Consider the following 26,124-nt stretch of genomic DNA (forward strand, 5'->3'; position numbering starts at 1 on the left):
AATCCAAAGCAGCAACCAGAAGTCCTGCAGTCTGATTGTATGCCATTATCCCAGCAGAAAGCTTCCTCTAGTGACTCAAATGCTGTTCATCCCAACCATCTGTGGTGCTGTAACCAGCTTTATTTGGGTTGTTCATTATAGGTCAATGTGGTTGTAGTGAATGGGAATCTGGTGTGTTGCAAAGAAATATATGACAGTGCATCTAATCTGTGCCTGGTGCCTGTGCAGACCTAAATGAACTAGTTGTTCTATGCTTCTGTCCAGAGAGAGTTTATGACTCTCTTGGGATTTAACAAGATCAAGTCTCTGCTCTGTAGGGCCAGGGCCAAGTCTCTTCTGTGTACTCATGCTAGGGATGCTGGTCAAAGCACCCCACTCAGGGAAAAAAAATAGAAAAACCTAACCCTTTCCTAGTCTTAGGCAGAGCCTGTGACCAGCTGTGATATATGTTACATTCCTATTGAAGCAGGGAATTGATGTGGCAACAGCAAAGCATCTGTTTTTTCCAAACCCGGAAGCTGCTCTCGAGTTAACAGGATTTGAAGGGTTGCTGTGGAGGCTGATAATTCTAAGATTATATCTGCTAACTGGATATTAGATTTGAGGGTGTACACATGCCCTAGTGCCTGCATATGTGCCAACATAGCTTAGAATTTTGTGCTCTAATCCATGGTGATACTGAATCATAAAATGATCTTTTGCTGAGGATTACAAATTACTGCAGAACTTCTTCTTTAAATTGTAAAAGGAAGGAAACTCCACAGAATAGTTGGGTGCCAAAGAGGACTGTGGTGGTTTCATCCCAGGCAGCAGCCAAGTCCCACACAGCCCACAGTCCCACAGCTCACTCCCCCACCAGCAGGATCAGGGAGAGAATCAGAAGGGTAAAAGCCAGAAAACTCATGTGTTGAGATAAAGACAGTTTAATAGTGAAAGCAAAAGCCACACACACAAGCAAGGCAAAACATGAAATTAATTCCATGCTTCCCATGGGCAGGCAGGTGTTCAGCCATCTCTAGGAAAGCAGTGCCCCATCACACATAACAGCAATTTGGGAAGACAAATGCCATAATGTCCAAGCCCCTCCTCCTTCCTCCCCCCAGTTTACACACTGAGCATGATCCCATATGGTCTGGAATATCCCTTTGGTCAGCTGGGGTCACCTGTCCTGGCTGTGTCTCCTCCGAGCCTCCCATGCAGCCCCAGTCTCCTCACCAGTGTGGCAGTACAAAAAGCAGAAATGGCCTTGGCTCTGTGTAAGCCCTGCCCAGCAGTAACAAAAACATCTCTGTGTTATCAACCCTGTGTTCAGCACAAATCCAAAACATAGCCCCTGCCAGCCTCTGAAGAATGTTAACTCTACCCCACCCAAAACCAGCACACATGCATTTTATGATCTTCACCTCAAAACTAAAATGCTCTCATCTCTATCATTGCTGGCATTGAAGCTGTAACGTAATGTTTTTAGTACAGCACCTGGAACATATTCAATAATTCCAGGATAATCCAGACTTAAAGAAAAATCAAGAAAACATTTGAGAAGTCTCATTATTGCAAGAGAATAAGCTTTTCTGCCCATTAATTTATTTTTTAAAGTGTTCTAGTTTGCGAGGTATTGATGAGGAGATTTGTGTAACACTGTTGCTAGGCACCACTGCTTTGATTACCATGGGGCACTGGTGTAATGGGCCCTTTGTTAGGTGGGAGAGATGGTTTCACTTGCCTTGCTCCCTGCAGCAGCATGTACCACCAGTTACTTTTGACAGGGGGTTGTTTGTTAGTTACCCTCCTTGCTGGCAGCCAGAGTGGGTATACCTTGGATAATAGAGGCATAGAGACCAAGGTGACCTCTCACTCAAGAAGTGACAGCACAAGCTCCATGCTATGACTTACTAACTGCTATTATTTACAGAGCTGACAGTCCCTGAGATGGGGAAGACATCTGTTCAAGGGGCTGGAAGACCCTCTTACACTTGTATTTTAAATCACTGTCCTTGGTGAAATGACTGGATAGAAAATATGATGATGCACAGCAATGAGGCTAAACCACATGTTGTTCTCTTTGACAGCCTGAACACCATTTCTTTATTAAGCCTAGCTTGAACAAGGTACTCTCTGCTGTTCAGTGAGGTTTATAGAGTGAGCTCTCAAAGGCAGATGTTCATATATGTAAATAGTTTTAAAGCTAAGAGCAAAGTTATGTCCAGAAGATATTTGTATTGTAAAGGATAAAGAGAAGAATGGCATATGATTGTCACAGAGGAACTTTGAAAATGTAAACATTTCATATGAGGCAAACATAATTTACTTAAACACTGCCCAAGATTTGGGGGAGCTGTTTCAGACAAAACATAGATGACTGCTGTTGTTAAAGAATCACGTTTAGCTTGGTTCATTAAGGCATTGATTTCGTGCCAGTAATTGTGTATATGCCCATGTAGGTGGTTTCCTCATGTGTAGCTTGAGACCAGGAAACTTTTTCCTACATGTTGGTTGTAGAGTTTCACAGGTACTAGGTTTAGGAAAACAAGCAGACTTCCCAGAGAGGGAGGTATTCTGATGCTGACTAGAATTGTATTATTATTAGGTATCAGAAAACACATATTAGAGAAATTATTAATGCCTCAATCTCAGAGTTCACCTCTTGCTCTGTACCAAATAACTTTGCTAAAAAATGTAAAGTCATAGGAAGACTCATTGCCCCAGTGCTTAAGGACCTTCTTTTCTTTCCAAAGAGAAAGGTGTGAGTTGACTGGTATCTGTGAGAAACAAAGCAAGAGGGTAAGACTACCCTGGGTGGTGTATTTGGATTCCTGGTGATATAAGTAATGGAACTAAATAAGCGACATGAAAACTGGTTCAGCTGCAAGACTGAAGGGTTGGAAAGAAAAGGTTGCTTGGTTTTGATGAGGTATTTGGAAAATTGGTCCCAATTTTTCAGGGGAAGACAAGATTGTTCATTTTATTCAGTATGGGAAGTTCTGATCATTTTGTCAGGGAGGTATTTTGTTTTCAGGTGTTTATCTCATAGAAAAGGCCTGGATTCACAAAAATAGTAGAGGATAAGGTGATAATGGCTTTTTAATGCAACCTCTTAATGGCTGCAGCATCTGCGTGAGTATGGGAAGTCTGTGTTTCGTTTCCTTTTCTGCCTGATGTACACCCACCTCACTCTTCTCAGAAAAAGTCCTGAGCATTATATCACAGAACATACTCATTCCTGACTGCATTTCTGATAGATGTTTTTCAATAACAGTAGGAACTGGCCACCAAATGCCCTAGCTGCCAAGGTATTACATCTTTTTCTGTGTCCCTGGGAGTAATTGAGATACATCTCAAAGCTCTGTGGGCTGTGGTATGGAAACTGCTGGTGTTTGAAACAAGTAAAGAACAGATCAGTTAGCTTTCAGCTGGGCTCCTCTGCTTTGCAGGAACATTGGTAATTAAATTTTTGATAATAGCATTTCATGAGTGACTTGAAATGCCTTCATGAGTCTTTGAAATGTATCCTGATCAGAAAGATGTGGAGGTATTTACTATCTGATAGGAGCACAGGTGAATTTATCTTCTAAGTACTTAAAAGTCTTGTTTTTTTTTTTTAATGAAGCAAAACTATTACTGTAGGAGGTCTGTGTAGTTGAATCTAGGACACGTTTGTGGGATGCATAGTGAAAAGCTTTTCCCTATAAGGGATGGAAAGGAGCTTGAGTTAGGCATTTTCCCAGTTTTTATTCTTAGTTTTCCCTTCTTCAGATTCTTCAGTTTGAAGAAATTTTGGCCAACCCTTCATACCGAGAGCATTTCCAGATCTACATGGAAAGGATGGACAAGATGGCTTTGATCAGCCTTTGGGAGTCTGTGGAGAATCTGAAGACCGCTAACAAGGTGGAAGAAATTGCAAGCCTACGTGGCTTTGTACATAGATGACACTGTTTGTTGTGATCTTGATGTTAGGAAATGTCTTTATGTTTTTAAAATATCAATAGCATAGGATGAGTGGTAAGCAATTTGAGTTTAACTGCTTCATGTCAATATTTGAGGATAATATTGCAATTAAAATTTGTGGGCTGTTATGATGATGATTTATTGTTGGTTGGTGTAACAACAGGTATTAAAAGGAATACTTGATATGCAAAAGTAGTAGAATTATTTCCCCCTCCACCAGAGCAAAAACGTGAAGTAATACATTGGCTTTAGTTGTATCAGTTCACGTAAAAGCCAGAAGCACATTCCAACTGGATAGTCTGTACATAAACTTGGCATCTTGCCAGTTACAGGTAGCACATTCAATCCAAAACAGTGAAAGTGTATTTATGTTCTTAAAATCCTTTCGGAAGAAAGGTGTTGCTTTAAAAGACCTCTCCCTACCCTGTAGTAGCTAAGTTTCTCCAGGAACTCCATGCTACTGATAGAGGGAAGAAACAATGCTGCATTGTAATTTTGGCTACAACAAAGTAGCAGTTAGAACCCTGAAACAAGGATAGGGAATATCATGTAAAGTTGCAACAGGTATCCAGAAGCAATGGTGCGGAGCAAGAAATTCTAGAGGGCAAACTTGCTGTTTGTGAGGAGTGTGGTGGATTTTGGGGAAAACAATTAAACCTTCAAGATTCACGCTAGCATGAAATACAGATTTCATTACTGATATCGGTTAACTTTTTGTTCACTGTAATTTTACTGCTCTCTTATGTATAAAGATTCTAGTCAATTGGAAAACACAAAACTTCCTGTAAACAGAGACACAAACTGTAGAGCGTTGAGTACCAGTGAACCATTAACACAATCTGAAGAAATGACTAACAACCAACTCAAGCTAGAGTGTGTTGATAAAAATGGTTTGCCAGGCACTGTGAAGGGAGTTCTGTAAATCAGTTTTGATTTGCAAACTGCTCGTGATTGGAAAAGGTACTGTAAATCATTTTATGACCTCTCAGCTCTGATTTCTCTCTTCCCATTCAAAACAATATGTATATACATATGGCTATGGATATATCTGCCACTACAGGGGCAGCTTACAGAAAGGTAGTGTCCTGCAGTCATGTGGCTGTGATATTGTCAGATGAGGCAGGTAAGAACATTGTGCCATACTAAGGGAGTGGAAAAACCTTTTTTAATTCTGTTCAGTTTAGGGAGATGGTAATTTAGGGAGCTGATCGTGGGCTGTGCTGCATTACCTTCTCTCTTTCCTGTTCATTAATGCAAAGTTCAATCCTGTGCACTTTACTGTGCTCAGTAAAAATACCCAGCCTCCTGTTCTGGTAAATGTCTCTTCAGTTGTGCTTTTTTCCTCCTCTTCTTTCTTTTTTTTTTTTTTTTTTCTTTTTCCCATGCAAATTAATTATTATCATGTATAAAGTGAGTTGATTCTATTCAGCAGAAGACAGGAGAGCTGATACAGCTGAGCTTTACAATCTGAATTTAAAATGGTGACCACACTGTTGCTCTAACACTTCCCTTCCTTTTAATGCCAGCTTTTGGAACTCAGGTTTAAAAGAGTGGGTGCGGAAGCACTGGCAACTTTAGAGCACAGCTGTTTCTTCACTTGACAAATATCAATACTTAACTTGTAAAATTGATTGCTTAGCAGAGGTGCACAGGCAGGCAGCATGCTCAATCTCAGTAAAAGGTTTACAGATGTGTTCTCATACATTTGGCTAGGAAATTAGCTTGATTATCCTTCAAATTATGCACCTGGGTCCTGAGTCATCTTTATATTTTCAATATTTTTTCATTATTCTTTTCTCCCTCCCTCTCCCTTGCTTCCTAGGCTGAAATACCTCAACTGGTGAGTGAAATTTATCAGAAATTTTTTGTGGAAAGCAGAGAAATACCTGTGGAAAAATCCCTTTATAAGGAAATACAGCAAAGTCTTGTGGGAAATAAAGGCATTGAAGTATTCTACAGAATTCAGGCAGATGTTTACGAAACTCTGAAAGACAGATACTACCCCTCATTCATTGTCAGTGATTTATATGAGAGATCAGTCAAGAAGGAGGAAGAAAGAAGTTCTGCTCAGCTAACTCCTGAGGACAAAGATGAAGTGGTGAGTCACACAGACTTTCTTTCACTTTCAGACTTTCTCTTTTTTTTCACTGTTACTTAAAGTGATTTGAGAGACTGTCCCAAGAGAAGCATGTAGTAGCATCTTCTGTCCTTCAGCTTTGGACTACTCTTCTTTTTTTTCTCATTTATTTATAAATATTATCACTCTTGTAGTTTCATCAGGTAAAACTTGTATGTTTACATGCTCTTTGAAATAAAATGGTACAAAACTACAGACTATTTAAATTTTAAATCAGTTAAAGTAGGTACTTCAGATTCCTAAGCCACCTGTATTTCACATCTTTCATTATGCTCCTTGGAAACAGAGAATGCAAAACATACTTTATACAAGCTCAGCTGCTCTGCTTTTGAGTGAAAAAATTCTCACTGAAACATCAGTAGGTTTTTGCCCAGACATTGTCCCTGTCTCCCGTGCATTCCCTAGGTACTAAATAGGTATTAAAAGTTGCATAAAAGAGAAGAAAAAGCAATGTAAAATATAATCCTAGTGTTTTTAATTAATTGAATAAATTAATAGACCCTGTTGGAAGATAAATCTAGCACAGGAACTCTGAATACTAAAACAGAGCATTCAAAATGTCATAAGCAATAAGCCAGTGGCAACTCTTCTTGGGGCAGGTTTTTTCCTTGGGTTGTCTAACTCAGTCATGTCAGGGGAACTTGTGTTGCGTTTATACAAGAACATTTTGACAAGAGCACGTCTCAGACTATTGTGTGCCTCTGTCAGTCAGGCTGCTGCTTCAGATCAGCATGGATGTTTTCATTTTACATGTGAACTTGCTCAGAACTCAATGAAATGTAGCAGTTTGTCTAAAACTGGATCTAAATAAACAAATAAGCAGAATCCAGAAGTGCTGATTTACATTCTGCTATTTAGAAAAAATTTTTTCCAGACTTTTGTATTTACTGCTTTAATGTCTTTAATTTCTGTAGATGAGTTGTTCTAGTCTTTGTAGTCTGCATATCAGCAAATCTGCAGAGATGAACAGTTATAAGTAAATTACTTGCAATATGTACTCTTAGAGCTTGCTGTATTCTTTTCAGTGTTTGTTTTTCCCTGTATTCTTTTCCTTGACAAAATATTCAAGATGTGTTTTCTAGTTTTCTCACTGCTGACTCAGCTCTGTGTTGATGGTGGTAGGTACTTCAAAGACTTTGTGTCCTTGTGCTTGTAATCACTGAGACTTTGCACAATGGCTCTTAAGTTTTGTCCAGAAATTCCTAAAACATTAAATGTTGTGCTTTCTAATTTCTTCATATGCTTTATTCAGAGTCTAACAGATGATGATTTCTCTGAGAAAACTGACACAACACTTTAGGGCTAGCTGTACTCTGATAACATCTACTGTAGCTGCCAAAAAATTAGATTTTTGGCATCAGCATCATCTGTCCTTCCTCTGAGTTCTTGGAGATATGTATTTGCCAGATACGAAGCCTGGGTCAGCCATGAAACCTTAAAGACTAATATATTGCCAAGTCTGCTTATAACAATGCAAGGTAGTTTTTTTTTACTGCTAGAGTGTCTCTTGAATAGAGCCATTCTTATGGTGCTGTGTCATGCTTCAGGGTCTTTGAGGTGAAAACAAATTATAAGAAATTCTTTCTGAAGCTTCCCGTGTTCTTTCAAATGTTGGTGAAAATGCAGTAGTGGCTAATAAGTTTGTGGGGTTTTGTCCTCCCTGTGTATGGGAAATGACAGCCTAGAAATTGGATGTTTCTGGAGGGATACATATTGTTAGCAAATATGGATTGGTTTTGGTTAGTTTGGATTTTGGGTCTATGTCCTCACTTCCTGGGGCACTGTGGGCATCACCAGTGTTACTTCTCTATAAATTTCACTGCTATAGCTAAATAGATAAAAAGCCATCTTGTGCATTCATGGAAGTGAGGACAAAAGGATGAGTCCTGATTAAACATGAGAAAATCAAGTCACAAGATAGGAATCCGGAAAGGGCCAGACTGCTGGTTCTTCTGCAAATGGAACAAGCTCTTTCTTCTTCCCAGTCTGTTTCCACCTTCTGTTTCCAGGACAAACCTTCACAAACCACCGCAAACCTGCAAGTATTTTTACTTGGACAAATGTCACAAGTGAAATACAGAAGCAGGCTGTGCTTGCATCCAGCTCTTTGAGGAGAGGCTCTGTTGATTGCATTGGTGTTGCACGTGTCAGATCACTAAAATAAGCCTGACGTCTGTGTTCTACGTCACTCACAGAAATGGAAGCCATTATCAGTTTACCAGTCAGGGGAAGACAGCACAATCTGTTATGATCTCAGCTTTTAGTGAATTGTTTATTTGATAAACTTGATATTTTGGATACAGGTTACTTGATCTTGTAATTCTAGCATTTTTGTGAAAAACCTGGTGATTCAGCAGTGGTTTTTGCTTTAACTGTCTGAAAAGTTAATGAAAGAGAAACCATGTAGCCTACCTCTGGGAGCACAGCCTCACTGATTTGTAATTAATTGCAATTCTTTGATTGCTAGCACTGAACTTCATAAGAAAAGACTTTTAATTCTTCTGTATTGAAAATAGCATTTTTGATTCCTTCTTTACCTCCATACTTCCCAACAAGTATAAGGTTTGGGGTTTTTTTATGATTCTTTACATTAACATTTTAAATAACACCCAATATTGTTAATTATTATTATTTGTAATATTGTAGTGCCAGGAGAAGACAACATTCTGAGCTGAGGTCTGTACACATGCTTAGAGGCAAGTTTCTGACCCTAGGAGTTTACAGTCCATGCAGAACAGACAGAAGAAAGGACAGGGCATAGAGCTAATGGGTTATTATTCAGCCACGTAGAAGGCAAATGCAGAACTGGAAAAGGGCATGAATTTCTTAGCCTAGAACTCCTGACTTCTGCATTATGTTTGCGGATCATGCTAAGGAGATTAATTATTGCTGCTACTGTTGTCTCTTCTCAGACTTTTTTAAATAAGATATAAGATACTATGGAATTTACAGTAGGATTTTCTCCTCTAAAACTCACGGAATTTACGAGAGTGTAAGAGTTCCTCCTGTTAGCTTTTTGTTCATTATATAAGGATACAGTTTACTTAGCTGCAATATCATTAAATAACACGGAACCCCTGCTCATGAGAATAGACTCAGCTTCCCACAGATAAATTTAGATCTACTCAGTCACAAACAGACCTCAAAGATCTTTGAACATGGTAACAGCAAAAGCTGAGTGCTGGTTGCTAGATCTCAAAGTCTTCATGTCTATTTGGGGAAGTACAGTAAGAAAGGGGCAGCTGAGCTATATGTCAGAAGATGTTAAAGAGAATGTCACTGAAAGGTGTGAAGTTTTCTATTTTTTGCATGCCTGTAGTACACAAGATGGAAAAAGCTATTGGTTTGTCTGAATGAATATATGAAAATGATTTATGAATTTAGGGTAAGGCATATGTGCTTTTAACACATTTTTATTAACACTTCTAAAAACAGCAGTAAAATCTGTGTAGAAAGCTAAAGGACTTGGTTTAGATTGTTCTGCCGGATGACAGATCTGTTTCGTGAAGGTTTGTGGGAGGCAGGACTGCTTGTTAGAAATGTGGGGGTTTTTTGGTTTTGTTCCCCACTGCCCCATCCTCATTATCTTTCTGCTCAGTGCTAAGTATTTGCTTTTCTATCTGGCTCTGGACATTGATCATGACTACTAAGCTGTTTTTTCTTTTAAAACAAACTTTAATTCTACCTCTCATTTACATTAAAGTCTTAGCTTGAAGGTCATTTTACACAGTTGGCACGAGATGCCAAAAAACTGTAATAGAAATGGTAATGAGGCCTTGTCTTTTGGGGGTTTTGGTTTGGTTTTTTACAACAGAATGATGTTTCATGTCAGATCTGATGGTTGGAATATCTGTTATACCTATATTTTAATCTATATCAAAAAGTGTTCGTGTATGTAAAAAGCTTATGGAGCGAACAATAACCCACCTCCTGCCCCATCCCTGGCAGTGTTCAAGGCCAGGCTGGATGGGGCTCTGGAAAGTGTCCATGCCCATGGCAGTGAGACTGGAACTATGTGATCTTTAAGGTCCCTTCCAGCCCAAACCATTCTATCATTCTATGAATAACTGTCTCTTTTTGCATATTAATGTTGCAATTACCCCCATCCTCTATTCCTAGAACCAAGGTTGTGAAGAAGCTACTGAAGAGTGCAGCACAAGAATTAATGAACAGGCCAGTTATGCTGTAAATAAGCTTCGCCAGCTAAATGACAAGCTTGAGTATAAGAAACAGGCTCTAAATTCCATTTGTAATTCACCAAAACCTGACAAAAAGGTACGTTACTTTAGTGTCTTCAGTTCTTGTTTGATTTTCTTTTTTTTTTTTTTTTTTGACTATGTGTATGTTTGTGTAGTATCCAGTTGTCACATTTTGGACGGGGTCAGATGGTTATTTCAGTCAACTTGTTAAATAGAAGGTGAAATCAGAGCTTAGTTTTAATTGGTTTTTCCCCCATATTTTAAAGTTGTTGTAACTAAAATTGTGAATGTGGTTTATATTGCTTTGTTGGCCATGGGATAACGACCACTCTCCCGTGGTTTTGCTGCTTTGTCGGTGGCAAGGCGTGTTTCTCCCTCGCCTCTCTGCCCTGCCGTGCCCGTATTACCCCCGGGCATCCCGTGTCCGGTGCCGGCCGCTCCTGCCGCGCTGCCCGGAGGGATGTGCTGGTCAGCTCCTGTGCCCTCTGCTGGCTCTGAGGGGTCAGCACAACTCCCTCATCTGCAGAGGCAGCTCTGACGGACTTCCTCGAGCTAAGGGATAAAAAACCGCAGACCTGAGGGATGATTTGGAATGATTTCTAACATAGCTGAATTCCTAGAAATGAAATCTATTCCCAGGTTCTTCAGTCACATGATGTGCACCTGAAAACGATAAAGATGTCTTCAGTAAGGTACATTTCATTAACAGCAATTTCAGGTTCCCATAAAACATACTGTGGGTAATATAGAATCCTATCTCAAGTGTCTTTTATGCTGGTATTGTGACAGTAGTGTGTAGTTCTAACTTGTGTTTTATTTTAAGGTGAGAGTTGGCCTTTAAGATTGCTGTGTACTCCAGAAATTTGAGGCATCATCGATTCCCTCACTTGTGATTTTTTTTTTGTCCATGTGAATTGTTCTCCCCCTGCTTTTGTACCTTTCCTTCTTTCTGAACAGTGTCCCTGAAGACATGAAGCTTGTGTGCTGCACCAGCTTTTTCCTACCAATTGTAACGAATAAACTTTTCTCTGCAGATTGTTTCTAAGCTGAAGGATGAAATTACTCTGATGGAGAGAGAGCACAGTGACCTTCAGCTGCACATTGCAAGAACAGACTGGTGGTGTGAGAATCTTGGCATGTGGAAAGCCTTCATTGTCTCAGGAGAGGTATGGGATTTTTTTCTGGCTTTTCTATCTTCTGGGTCTATTCAAACTTGCATGAAAAGCAGAAGAAAAATATGTAGATACTTTCCTTATGCCTGTTTATACATAATTACTTGTCTGGGAAAGAACCCTAACCTCTTCTGAACTCCTCTTCTGTCTCCCCAGTGGCTACTATGATGCATACTCAAAGTTTCCATTCCTCAGACAGTGCTGTAATGGAGTTATAAAAATTACCTGCATGTACATAAACAAGTTTTGGTACTGGGTAATTTGCTATCTTAGGGGCACCGTTTTTCATGAGAACTGTCTCCTCCTATATTACCATGCTATTGCACTTGGGTACAGTTGTGTCTCTGCTATGTCTCAAAGATGCAGTATTTACACTTTTTGTGGTTTGTATTATTGTATTTAATGGCTGTACAGTTTCAAGGGACTTGCATGCCCAGAAAGAAAGTGCTTTATATCTGTAAGTTGAAGAAGTTGTTACTTTTTTGTCTTGTTCTGCTGTTCCATTTGGGCATAGGCAGACAACTGTAGAATGCATGTAAAAAAATTATGATGAAAACAAGAAGTATTACCATCTTCTGGCTCTCTATTAACACTTATAAAGGGAACTCAGTGAATACTTGTTATGTAGTAAGTGCAGGCTGACATACATAAGAAATCTTCTTGACAATATCACTACAGAGAACTAAAGATTAATTTGGCCTCTACTGGCTTGCCTTTGTATGCCATTAAGAAAATGTTCCTGAAATGAATATAAATAGCTTTCTTGAGGTAACTTTGTTGGAGAAAAAAATCTATGTTGTGGAGTTTATCTGGTTGTGTCTTAAGCTCTTGCAAGACAGTGATAGTTCTGTCAACAGTTAGTCATTGTAAAAGAAGAAATAAATCCAACAGGTCATAAAATGTAAGGTGCTATTTTTAAAACCAAATTCTTCATGTGGAAACATCTGGATTTGGTTTTGTTTCAATGCTGTTTGCAGGTGACACTATTGAGAACTGAAAAGTTCTTGTCTTCTAAGAGTTATTTGTAGCTTTTGAAACCTGGTTTTAAAATCTGGTAAATGCTGTGTGCAGAAAAACAGCAGAATGGCAGCTTTCTGCACATATGTAACCAAATACAACTGCTCAGCATCTCTGTCATTACCAGAGGAGAAGGTGGTTTGGCTAAAGTAGAGGGAGGTTGGAAGAGGCTTTTCATTACTTGCTGCCTTAGCTATAACTTACCAGTAGTACTGGATTGTATTTACATGTAGGCATGCATTAATTGCTCTGTTTGCAGCTCTATGCTTCAAAGGGTAGGCTGGAGAAAGCACGGGTGCTGTAATTATCTATGTTAATTAATTGCTTGGGAATATTCTAGCTGCAGCTGATGATTTCAGGGGGCATGAGTAGGTGAAATAGTCTTTCTATCTCCAAAATATGTTGTTGCTAATCTCAGAATCCCAGAACCTGTGATTTTAGAGACAGAAAAACTTGGCCCTATTGTCTTGAAGAAAAGCTTAGTAAAAGTAAATTTTGCTATAGATCTTGAGCTGGAAGTGTAATAGCTAGTCATTGACCTTTTAAACTGATCTACTACATCAGTTAACAGAGAATGCATAAAAAATAGTTACTTAAGTCTTGAAAAAAAACCATGTCCAGATGCTTATTTGACTCTTTCATTCTTCATAGTTTTGAGTCATTTAAATATACTAGGTCTGTGTGTGTGAACTATGTATATTTTAAAAAATCAGTGTAAATGGTATATTCTCCAGGTGTCTTTTGGTAGCTGATATTTCTGATAAAACTTATTTTGAAGACTAAGTGTTTTGGCTGACTGGTAGAGGTTGAAAAATACAGTAGGAACATGCAGAATGAGGGGGCCTAGCATAACTTGTGTAATTCTGTGACTGTCTTCCCTGTTACAGGTGTATAACTTAGAGCTAAATAACCTAACTTACTCTGCTTGCTTTAATGGTTTTTGCCTTGTGTCATTTAATATTGTAGCAGATATTCTGTCTCTCTTGTGCAAAGAGAGACTGTTTCAGAACATAACATCTTTTAAAAAATGTATTGTTTTCATAAGAAATTGAGGTTTTAGATCTGAATAAGGTGAAAAAAAATGCATGTTTCTTGTTGTCACCATACTACACACCTGGGCAAGAGGTGGCTGAAAAGCTGCCCAGTGGACAAGGACTTGGAGGTGCTGGTTGACAGCTGTCTGAACATGAGCCAGGAGTGTGCCCAGGTGGCCAAGGGGGCCAATGGTATCTGCAGTAGTGTGGCCAGCAGGAAGAGGGAAGTGATTTCCCCCTGTACTTGGCACTGTACAGGCAGCACCTGAAATGAGGGCTAGGAAAGGGTTAGGAAGGTTGGGAAAAAGCTGGATGATTTTTTGTGTAGGAGCATTAGAAGCGCAGTGTAGTCTCATCGTGGGGCATGCAAGTTTTGGTGTTCAGCAGGAACTCTGGGCTTTGGCTGTGACCCTTGGAGCACCTTTTGGCTGGAAGCAGTAGGAAAGCTGGTGGCTTGTCAGATGTGCAGTTCATCCTGAGGGGCTGCAGGTCTGTCAAGGGTAAATGCAACCCTTGAATACATTAGGAGGGGAGTTTCCACTCAAGATGAGGAAGTGGTACAGTTGCTTTGCAGGTGCTGGGCCGTGTCCCTTGAGAAGGGTGGATTTAAATGAGGATCTTCTCCCATGAGAAGTGGTTCTGAAAGCACTTTTGTTTGCTTAACTTAGCAAAAGGGAGAATCAGAGGAATAGGGCTCTCTAGTTTGAATTCCATGATAGTTGTACGAGATGGAGCCTGTTAACAGCAGAGGATTAGATCTCCTGGTTTAGAAGACCTCCTAACATTCCTTTTTTGTGTTTTCCAGTTGACTCATTAATTTGGAAAAACAAATTCACAAGTACATAAGTTGGTAAAAAATTTTGCATTCTTAAGAAGATTCTGAACACTTTCAGTATTTATATGAGGGTATTTGAGGGCAATTGAAAAAAAGCTGTAATGTATCTACATCTAGTAATTGGAATTTAGATGATTTTGCACATAGACCCAAACTTGAAGCAGGAGTACTAAATGCTCCCACTTTGAGAATGTGCTTTTAGAGGGATGACTCTCTCCTGACAATTACAGTTCAGATGACCCTACACGTGCAAATCCCTGCCCTGGGAATAAATTTGGCATGGAGAACCATAGGCATGACTCAAATCAGCAATTTCAGCACTGGTTTCCCAGTATTCAAAAATGACAGCCAGAAGGTGTTTGTGAGTCACCTACAAGCACTGATCCAATCTAGCTAGGGCTAGACAGGGCAGGGACTGTCCCAGACGGTCCCAGTTCTTCTGTGCCATGTCTCTCTGACCTGCATCTTGGAGGCTGTTCAAGCATCTATTTCTGCAGTAGTCTGGCAGGAGATAGGCACTTCTCCAAATAGCTGCACTGAGAACCAGGCACATTTTCAGCCATTGAGGCTGGTGCTTTGTATTCTGTCTGAGTGCTGCTGCAGCTTTTTGACAGAGATATGTGAAATCTGGGCCTCAGAATTGGCTTCCTGGTGGCCCATGTGCAGCTTTATGAGGAATGCATCACATGGAATATTACCAATGTACAGCTCTGAATAACTTAAAAATATGAAGGTACATTTCAGCCTCATGGCTTTTACAATGGTGATGTAGTTGCTTGTCAAGTTATTCATCAATAGTACTGTGTTGTCAGATCTCTACAGGCTTCTCAGAAAAAGTATCATAATTATATACATTTTAAATTAGATTAGTTAAATATTCTTTAAAAAAAGCTTTAAAGTTACAACTTTGCTCAAAAAGACTGGGACTGGTATTTTATAGTTACCTTTTTGTTATTTGCATGTATATAAAGACAAGCATTCTAGTCCTGACAAGAGTCAAGTATTTTATGCATTTCCCTTATTTGCCTTTCATAATCAATTTGGGTGTCCCCTCAAAATAAGTAAACAAAAATTTGCTACCAGTAGGACATAAGGATAAAATTCTTATGTCAATCCTCATATCAAATTAAGAAATAGTGTGATCAGACTGCTGCCATTGTCTCAAGAAAAACTGTTTAACTTTGCTGTAGTTTTCCCATTTGTACAATGTGGTTAATTGCTTCTCCTTCCTCTGACTGAGGATTGTAGTTTGATTCATTAGTATTTTTGTAAAGTTGTGAGTCTCTCAGAAATAGACACTGCATGGATACCACAAACTGTGCAAGCAGAACAGCTCAAGTGAGCAGAGAAATTGCTCTGTGACAGCACCAGCTGTGACAGGGCCCAGCTGCAGAGCTGCTGTGCCCAGTGTGTGGGTGAGCCTCAGCAGGAGCACTGGGAAGGGAGGGTGGGAATAAAGGGAGAATGCTCAGGTAAATGCAGATAGGAGAGATGGAGTATTGATGAGCAATCAGAAAGCTACACGGTAGGTACCTTAAAAACCAAAATAATACACCCAGCTGTTTGAAGAAGACATGTCAGGGAGACTTGATTGCTGGTGGATGGTGCTGCAAAACTGTATGTAAGGTGTAATAGTGGTTAGCTGGAGGACTGATTCAGGACTGGCATAGCATTTTGGGTGAAGGTTAGTTCATTAGGGGAGTTGCTCCATATGTAGCTTTCAAATCTCAAGAGACACGTGGGACTGATGACTGAGTTTGCAACCCAGTCATCTGGCAGCTCAAATGTTCCACTGTTTACTTTCAACAGAGATTACCTTATCTGGTTTTTTTTTCCCCACAAGGTTTTAGAAGAGAATGGAGAACAAGTGCCCTGTTACTCTGTCATGGTGAGTTTACAAGAAGTTGGTGGAGCTGAAACTAAGAACTGGACTGTTCCCAGGAAGCTCAGTGAGTTTCAGAACCTACACCGCAAACTCAGTGAGGTACGAATCCTGGCTATGGAAGGGAAAAGATACAAATTGCTAAAATGTGTCAGAATGATAAAAATTTAATGCTGCCAATTTTAATGCCAGCCTTTTGGCTTTTAGCCCTTTACAGCTAGATCTCTATCTGCATATTTCAGGTCTCTGACAGATGCTTATAAAACTTGTTTACAATTATTTTTTCCCCTTAATAATGTATTACTGGGCTAACCCCATTTCAAAATGGTATATGCTCTGCGTGGATACAAAAATGCTGCTAGCAAGGATTTTCCTGCTATTTTCTAAGACGGTGAGAGACTTTTTCTCTCTCACAGAAGAGGTAGCAGAGTTATGTAAACAATTAAATACCTGCAGCCTTGAAAAGTCTTGTTTATAGTATAGTAGAAAAATATTTTGACAATGGATGTTTTAGGATTTTAGCCAATCACCCTCAAGGGGTGGCTGATCCTTGTGCAATTAGACTATGAAGAAAAAAGTCTATAAAAGAGTTTGGAAAATAATTAAATAAATCAATCTTGCTGCACAATTCCTGCCTGCTGGATCATCTCTCCTCCTCCCTACGGCTGTGGGACACAGTAATATACCCTAGGGCATTTTAATTTTTTTTAATAGCTCTGCACTGTCACATAAGAGCCTGCTATAAGAACTAGACTTTGTGTCTGGCTTCTAGGGAAGTATTAGAAATGACAGCTTTTGGGGAGAGAGAAAGTTGGGATTCTTTTTATAGTGCTTTAACTTTTCTGTCTGATAAAGGATAGATAATGGTGGTGTAAAGGGAAAGGGTGTAGATGTGTCAGCCCATAGTGGGAAAGGGAAGGTGTTTTCTTGAGAAGGGTGTGGAAGGGGGATGAGAGCACAAGGCAGTCTCTCTCCCTTTCCCTTCTGAACCACCTGTCTTTTTCTCTGCATACATGTTAATTAAGCTCTCTCTTCTCCTACACAGTGTTTTCCGTCATTAAAGAAAGTTCAGTTGCCTTCTCTCAGCAAGCTGCCCTTTAAATCCATTGACCAGAAATTCATGGAGAAATCCAAGAACCAGCTTAATAACTTTCTGCAGGTAAGAAAACAGAGACAAAACCAACAGACATCTAAACAGAAGAATTGAGAGCATGATGTGTCTCTATTGCCTAGAGAGAGAGCCTAGAACAAATAGGTCAGATGTAAGGTTTGACACTATAAATGTCAAAGTTGTCCAAAATTCCTGAAGTTGAGATGAGTTTGACTGATAGTAACCATTCCTCTAGTGGTAAGTTAATTTAAACTTTGACTAATTAAGAAATCATAAATAATGAATCCTTTAATTGCCACTTGCAGCTAAAACACTTCACAACAAATCTCTTATAAATGAAAAATTTTAATAAAAAAAGAAAGTTGTAAGATTAAAAGCTTTATTCTTACTAGTTCCAGTACTTTAGAGCTAGCTTCTTTTTGAGATAGGGATTTTTTTTTTCTCACCCTACCACTGAGCTGTGACTTAATCAGTTTTATTGGATGCCTCAACACGTCTTGTTCCTTAACAAGAAATATTTAATTGATGTGTTGCTGTGTTGTGATGTGTCATTATTTTTATTTCATAGAAATTACTCTCTGATGAAAGACTGTGCCAGAGTGAAGCACTTTATGCCTTCTTGAGCCCTTCCCCAGAGCACCTCAAAGTTATTGATGTGCAAGGAAAGAAATCATCGTTTTCACTCTCCTCATTTCTAGAACGACTTCCTGGTGATTTGTTTTCTCATCAGGAGGTAAGTGGTAGAAAAGTAATCTTCCCAAATTTAATTACTTATCCAAAGCAAGCAGGGAGAGTCATTAGTATTTGAATGGCAGGCAATATTTCCAAAGGTCATTTGTAATTTACTCTAAGTGAACAAAGAGTCAGAAGTAAGAGCTGCCTATGAATTTAAAAGGTGCTTATTAATAAAATAGGTTTCCTGCCTTTTGGTAAATGCATATAGGCAAATGTGTGAACTATTGCAGATAAAAAAATTGCAGTTAATGTGGGATTGTTTTATTTTTTATAGCAGAGTTTTCCACTTTTTGAGTTCTGGACATGCATATTTCAGAGGGGTTTTGGCAGGTAACAGTAATTTCCACTTGGGAATAGTCTCTTGGCAGGAACAGCTGTGTATCCTTAATAATTTCAGGACAACTTCTGAAGCAGAGCTAGTTTTGACAAAAAACTGTTGGCAAATAGTACAGGCTTACTGAGGGGAACTGCAAATGCAGGCAAGAGCCTATGTGGGCAAACCAGTTGGAGAATTTGTTATTAAGCCATAAAAACCCATTGTCTATGAAAATGCAATGAATAATAGATTAGTGACTAAAATAGCTCATTGACTATATTGACCATAATTCCATGGCACTCTATTCTGTGTTGTTCTTATTCAGATAATGCAACATTCAAGGAGCTGTTTCTATTCCCCGTTTTAGTTAAAGGTTATACAAAATTCATATGAAATAGTTAATTTCTTACATACTGTAGTTGTCTGGAGTGGATGGGTGTTGTGAAGGATAACTGGAGTTTGGGGAACATGTACAGTTCTAGCCTTTTAATAGGGAGAAAGGTGGTCTTGCATCTCAGAAATAAAATCCTATATATAATCTTTCAAAATTATACTGTACTTGCATCTAGATGCTGAATGCGCCTCATTTCAGAGTAATAAATATAAAGAAAGTTTGAGAAACTAGTTTTACACTTCAATAGAAGTACTGGAGTTCTAAAATCCAGTGTGCTTTCAGTAAAGTGGCAAGTAGAAGTAGCATAAAAGCAGTGAAGTGTGAAGCTATTTGTATTTTGCTATTTAATTGAAAAACATCCTCAAGACAAAGCCAGACCACACAGATATTGTATTATGTGAGTGTGTAGGAGGAAATAGTTAGGAAATACAGGAGAAGGAAAGAGAATTTTTAATAATAGTGTGTGAGAGGAGAAAGAACAAATAAAGCAGAAATTATGCAACCGATACCAAAAAACTGAGGGAAGTAGAGCAAAAAATGCCCACAGAGTGTGGCAACAGAGGAGTTGGAACATAACTTCTTACTGAGTTTAAATTTAATACTGTTCATTACTTGTGGGACTAGGAGCTTAATTCTGGCCAGAGTGTATTATGCCAGGCACTGTGCAAATGCAGACAAAGACAATCCTGCTTCATATTTGTCTTCCTTCTCTTCTCCCTTCTTTCCTTAAGCTTACACATAAGAGAAGACAACAGAATACAAATGGTGGGAACTGTTAGACCCTCTGAATGAGTGTGTCAAATGATTGTCCTAATGTGAAAATAATAAAATAAAATGGAGGGAAAAGGATTGTGAGGCAGTCTGGGATTAGCTCTGCTGTTTCCTGGACTCCCATGTCTTTCAGTAAGAGCTTTCGATCAGCTCAGTCTTGCCCAGTTGACAGCATCTTGGACCAGATTTAACTTTCCTAAAGCAGTTAAACTAGGGTTAAATCATTTGGTACAAGGTCATAAATGAAGTTAGTTGTGTTAAACTACACATAAAGCTGTTATAATTTTGTTCTTTTTGTAACTGAGAATTCCTGGTTTAGTTTGTATTTTGGACTTTGTAGTAGAGAATGCTCTCACTCAGCTTTCTCTTTGACTTTACATCTCATCTCATCTCATCTCACATTTTCCAAATATATGTCAGAGGAATAGTATTACCTCTTGAGTGTTGTTTTCAGGATTAAATACTGCAGCTATTTCTTTATATATACAACTCCTTGGACAGAGTTAGCTTAGAATGTATTTCTTAGCTCTCTACACCAAAACCAAATCAAAGGAAAAATGTAGTTGATATCATCTAGAAAGAAGGGGGTTTAGGTTTATAAACGTACTGGCTAGAAAATGCACTGTAGTGTAAGAATTTACGCTTCTTGTTGCATTTTCTAAATGACAGGAAATTCACTGAATAGCAGAAAAAAACCCCAATATTAGATGATCGAATGATGAGGACAAAAGGAAGAGATGATTGATATCTCTGAAAACCAGGCTGAAGAAGAAAATTTGCACATCATTCTGACCATTCCTGATCCAGAGACAGGGACATTGCACCAGCCTCAATGGAGGTCAGGTCTGCCTCTTCAGCTTTGCTCTAAGCATAGGCGGGCAGGGGAAGATCCAGGAAAGCAAAGGGATGTGTCAGCTGCCATGCCTAATGATAGATGTTATAGTCCTGATCCTGAAGCAATCTTCATGACACTGAGAAACAACCTGCTGTCTGCCCTTCATTCTTGAATAGATGGTACTGCCAGAACTGAGGTAGTTCAACCCAGTCATCTTCTGGGAGTCTGTCTGAATAACTCTTCTCCTTATGGTGCCCTGAGCTTTGGTATCCTCAGGCTCAGGTCATTATGTATCACAGAACTGTGCTTCTGCCTGGGACTGCTTCTCATTAATATTGCTTGTCTCTGCAGTGGCCAGTTCCCTTTCCACTGCTGGGTTTGGTTCCCAGTTTACTGCAAGGACAACTGGTTAGTGCCGGATCGCACTGAATGTCTTCAGCTGTGAAAGCACAATCTGTTCTCCTGTGGAGCCAGCTACCTGCTTCTCCCTGTGCAATAACCCTTTTCTTCCTAGCTGTTTGCATTGCAAACAGCTCCAGCTGGCTAGCTTCCCATCCTGGATGTTTTCTGTGGGTGTTGTGTCAGAGGAGGCTTTGCAATCACAAACACCTCTGAGTGCCATCTCGTGCTTACAGCTCTCACCCATTTCCTAGCAGTACATGACTCCCACATCACCTGCTTTCTTTTACCCAGCTGGTGTTGGTGGGGCAATATAGGCAGTAGATCCTGAAAATCTGGACAGCATTGAGGTGCTTACTGGGGCCAAGGCTGCAAGGAGAAGATACAGCAGTGATGATGATCCCAGCAGTGCAGAGTGTCCTCATCACTCTGGTCCAATGGGAAGTGCAATCTCTTTTCAAACTCCCCAGTGATGTTCCTGTTTGCCAGGTCCTGCCAGCAGCAGTTGTTGGCTCTAATGCTGTTCTTTGAGAGGACTGGCTGTGCTCCTTTGCCAGAGCATGGCAGTAACTGAATCCATTCTGGAAGAAGGATGGGGTACTGCAGTGCATACCCATGTTGTCCTCCTCTTCCTAGGAAGAAACGGAAGAGGACAGTGACCTGTCGGACTACGGAGAGGAGGTGGATGGGAAGAAGGACTCTCTTGCTGAACCGTGTTTCATGCTGATTGGAGAGATTTTTGAACTGAGAGGAAGTAAGCTGTAAACCTGCTCAATTGCTGTTGGGATCTATTGGCTCTGTGGGACACTTCTTAATTCAGATATTTTTGCTGTTTCAATAAGTGGAAACATTCTTGCAATCTATATGGCCAGTTTGCTGGGAAGCAAGCTAATCCTCAGTAGTTCACAACTTTGGAGCTTTTATTCAAAAGTGAAATTCCAATATAAAATGGGAAAAAAAAAGTAACTGGTAGGGAGATCATTTGCATTTAATATTTTTAAATTTTTCATGAAAAAAATTGGAAAAAAGGAGAAAAGGACAGTAGTATGCTTTTTGTAAATAAGCTGTTCATTAGATTGTATGAATTCTGAGGAAGGAAAGATGGCTTTATTATAGAACATGTCTCTTTAATGACTTATTAAAATGAATTTAATATCCATTTTAAGTGAATTATATATGTATTTTAGTTCTGCTATTTGTATGATGAAAATGATGCTAGAATTGTGATATCTTTTAAATACTGGAAATTCCCCCCCTCCACCCCCCCCAAATAAAAAAAGTAACTGAATGATGGTAATAAAGAAAACTATTTTTGTTTCTTTTTGAATGTGCAGCCACACATGATGCCCTGTAAAATTATTTACAGGGTAACTATTACAAAATGTGGCACCTTCCAAAAATGGCAGATGTATCTTCCAAATATAGACTTTATTGTGATGGTGAACAGCATGAAAGAAAGATTAACCAGTAATTATTAGGAAGCACTCACATTTGTTTCCTTTATTTGTAATGGAAAACTGACTGCTTGGTTTGAGTGAAAATGTTTTCAGAATTTTAATGGTGCTGCCACGAGTACTTTATACTAAATAGGTATGAAAAAGGTGTGAAGTTTGAGGGCATTTGTTTTTTTGTAGTAGAAAAAGGGTTTTGAGTAGTTGTATGGCTCAATAAACTTGAAATATTCTTACATATAAAAATTTACAGTATAACCTAGAATGCATAGTATATGTATGTTTATGTAATCTGGAAGAATTAAATACCATACAGCAAACAGTACAAGGAATGTAATCAAGAAAAATGGAACCTCTGTACAATTACTGGAATCTTAGAAAGGGTTATAACCATGTATTTACTCCAGGGGTGGGTTGTTTGGGTTTGGTTTGGTGGGAGGTAGGGGGAAGGTTTTGCACATAATCATGGGTTCTGTAATGTTATTAACTTCTTGGTCATTATTTTTTATCATTTTTCATTGTTCTAGTGTTCAAGTGGGTCAGAAAAACATTAATTGCACTAGTACAAGTCACTTTTGGAAGAACTATCAACAAGTAAGTAGCTGTTGCTTTAACTGAACCTTCATCATCATTCTATGAAAAAAAAAACCGAGAGCAGAACTGTTAAAAAATAGTCTGGACATCTTGTTGGATATGGTAATCTGCATTTGTTTTCCACAGCTGAATTTGCTAAGATGTTATGTTTATTAGAGAAAACATAGGTATGTGAATTATCTTCATGTTGCCAAGTGAGGCCTGCATGAGGCTATGAAGTCAGCATACCTGTCTGTACACACCTTCATGTGGAAAGCTGTATCACTGGTCAGAAACGATCTTTAGAAGTATTCTGCCAGCATAACAGACTGTTCTTCAGTCAGTAACTAAATTTACACATGCCAGTATGGCTTTTAAAGCCTCTTATGTATGTTATGTAGCAGTAAATTCGACTGGTCTCAGTATCCACTCTCTGAGTTTTAAATTGATTGGTTCATTTGTTCATACCCTGCTGGGAACTGGAAAATGCCTGAAGGAGGACAGAGAGGGAAATAATGTGTGAGTATAGCTTGCATGCAAAGTTCCTATGTGGCTATTTACATGTAGGTTGACTTTATATTTATTGATTTTAAGGGATTTGGCTTTATGGCCCAGTTCAGCAGTACTGACTGGAGCCTGCTCTCTACCTCAGACTCATGGTGCTGAAGGCTACAGTGAGTAGTGCAGCCACAGGAGGAGGCTGCTATCTCCATTTGTAATCCCTTCAGTAATGTGCTTTGCCATCTGTGAAGGAACTTACTGTGCTTCTATCAAAACTGTCTGTTTTTATCCTAGCAGGCACATCTCTGCAGGCAACTAGTTTGGAGTTTGCTACAATTAGTTACCTGATTTTCATGTCTTTTCCTGGTGGAGCCTTTGTACTGCCCATCCTTGAAATGTAGTTTTGACGCACATTTCAATGTAGTACTTGTAATTTGTAATGCATGTTTGTGGATTACATTGAAAAGCAGCCTTTTCCAGGTCTAAGTCAGGTATCTGGAGTGACCTAGATCCTAGAGCACCCAGAGCTGAATATGACCTGCTGTGATGCCAATGAAATCAACCCAGCTATATTGGCATAATTACATGAAAAATAACATCTCTTCCACTACTTTGAGGAGTAAAAAGAGTAAACCTGCATAAAACATGAAAGACTAGCTCCGATGGGCTCCCTTCTACACTTCTTTACAGGCAAATCCGTGACACTGTACACTGGATGTTCAGTGAACCAATGCTTGTTTACTACATTGGTGTGTTTCGAGATGCTTTTTGGCCAAATGGAAAGTTAGCTCCACCACCGAGAGCCAAAAGCGATGAACAAAAGCAGGAGACAAAACAGAGAGCACAGCAAAAACTACTTGAAAACATTCCAGGTGAGATCACTTTGATTCTGCTTAAACACAGATTTAATAACTAGTAAAGAAACTGGTTAATCACATTATTTTCCTGTAGAGTTCTAAATTATGGTTATTTGCATAAATAAGGATGATTTTGGCCTTAGTCTTTGCCTCTCCTGCCTGTCTGATAAAAGGCATGCATTAAGATATTATTGGTGGATGCAAAATTAAAATTTCTCTATCTCTGTGTATAATATTCATCAAGGAACCTCAGTTGATTCTCTCTCTGCTGGTTCTCTGTGAGCATATATGTGGCTCTGCCACTTGGAACTACTTGCCAAATAGGGAGAGTGCCACCACCTCAATTACTTCTTCCTGTTATGTTTCAAAGTTGGAGAGAGAGGGATCTACCCACGCTGTCAGTGCTGTGTGTTGTTGTCTATTTCTGGTAAGAGGTCTCAGGGCACTGAACGTTAGAGTGACCTGCAGCCTGGGCAGAAGAAGATCCTAGATGGAATGGGTTTTTCCATACCTTCCTTTGCCTACCCTTATCTCCCAAGCCTAGGCAGCTTCCTCTTCAGCCAGCGCATTTCTGGGGCACCATTCTGAGATGCTCCCTCCTGTCCCGCTCACAGGACAGGAAGTCCAGTCACATATTTCTGACCCTTCAGAGATCATGGAAACCCAAAGGCACCTAACCAAAAAGATCCAAAATCATTACTTTTAGCACTTGGAAATGCACTTAAACATAGCTTGAATGCTTTTTCTCTGCTCCAGCTGAAGAGAGCGAGCTATTTTATGGCTTCACTGAGGTATCTCATATAACGCCATGCCTTAGGTAGTTTAATCAAATTTTACTGTAAAAAAGGAGTAGGTATGCATGCAAAATATTTGTCACTTGATGTGTAAACAACCCTCCATTTACTCCCTGTGTTATATACTCACCTACTTACCTAAATAGCCTTTCATAGATGGTTTGCAGTTTTGTTTGATTTTTTGTTTGTTTTTGAGCTTGGAGCCATATGTCAGGACATAGCTGAATGCACCTTAGATTAATGATGGAGCACTGAATCGCTATTTATTCTCTAATTTAATCCCAAATGTAAATAACTGACTTAGAATTTTCTTAACTGCCTACTTGTGGGAAGTATTCTCTGTGAAGATTTGAGAGGCAATTCAAGTGCTAAATTAGTTTTAAACGTTGTAGAAATTGTGTCTTTGTGGCTGAAGGTGTATTTAAGTGAATGGTTTAATGATGAGATGAGACTTGACTCAGTGAGGTGAACTACTGAAAAGGCATTTGTTATATCATGTTAAAACACTTAAAACATTGTCACTGAGATGCACACACTATTATCTGTTGGGTAACTTGAGAATATGGGTATCTTTTCAAGCTGTGTTTTTAAAAGGTTGCTGAGTAGGGACTGTGTATCTTGTAGCCAAGGGCCAATGAAGTGCAGGGACTTTGCTTCCCCTCCTTTATGGGTCTTTATGGTTGAACTAGATGATCTTGAAGGTCTCTTCCAAACTTGATGATTGTGATTTTGGGTAGTAGAATGATGATTCTGTGATTCTGGCTGGAGGTTTTGCCTAGCCTGAGTGAAACAATATAAACTGAAGTAATGTTTGTTTGCAGATACTCTGCAGAATCTTGTTGGACAACAAAATGCCCGTCATGGTGTAGTGAAAGTGTTCAATGCATTGCAGGAGAGGAAGGCTAATAAGCATCTACTTTATGTGAGTAACCAGAAAAGTAGCTTTTCAACTTCATAATCCTGTTACTTACTGAGCTCTACTCACTCAGTATTTAAAGCCTAGGGAGTTTGTTTTTGCAGAGATTTATTATTAAAAAAAGTCAGATGTTCTAGGCTTGATCACTTGACTGAGCTTGAATAATAAAAGGCTGTTTAAGAGCAGCATTGCTTTGGTCTAAAAGAGATCCTTTACCACATCCAATATGCCTGACTTCATAAGATACAAA

The 26,124-nt window shown here is 39.2% G+C and overlaps 1 protein-coding gene across 1 annotated transcript in view; it reads left to right on the forward strand.

The window, feature by feature from the left end:
- SNX25 (sorting nexin 25) overlaps window positions 1–26,124 on the forward strand; it is an 83,683-nt gene that overhangs the window by 55,187 nt on the left and 2,372 nt on the right. Inside the window, exons 8-18 of the mRNA XM_082281754.1 lie at window positions 3,754–3,885; window positions 5,768–6,043; window positions 10,202–10,357; window positions 11,316–11,447; window positions 16,183–16,323; window positions 17,267–17,380; window positions 17,901–18,065; window positions 21,419–21,536; window positions 22,761–22,827; window positions 23,998–24,179; window positions 25,780–25,880. Of these exons, the coding sequence (XP_082137880.1) occupies window positions 3,754–3,885; window positions 5,768–6,043; window positions 10,202–10,357; window positions 11,316–11,447; window positions 16,183–16,323; window positions 17,267–17,380; window positions 17,901–18,065; window positions 21,419–21,536; window positions 22,761–22,827; window positions 23,998–24,179; window positions 25,780–25,880 (1,584 nt within the window). The remainder of the gene's footprint in view (window positions 1–3,753; window positions 3,886–5,767; window positions 6,044–10,201; window positions 10,358–11,315; window positions 11,448–16,182; window positions 16,324–17,266; window positions 17,381–17,900; window positions 18,066–21,418; window positions 21,537–22,760; window positions 22,828–23,997; window positions 24,180–25,779; window positions 25,881–26,124) is intronic.

This window comes from Coloeus monedula, assembly GCF_965178545.1.
Source record: "Coloeus monedula genome assembly, chromosome: 5".
NCBI lineage: Eukaryota > Metazoa > Chordata > Aves > Passeriformes > Corvidae > Coloeus > Coloeus monedula.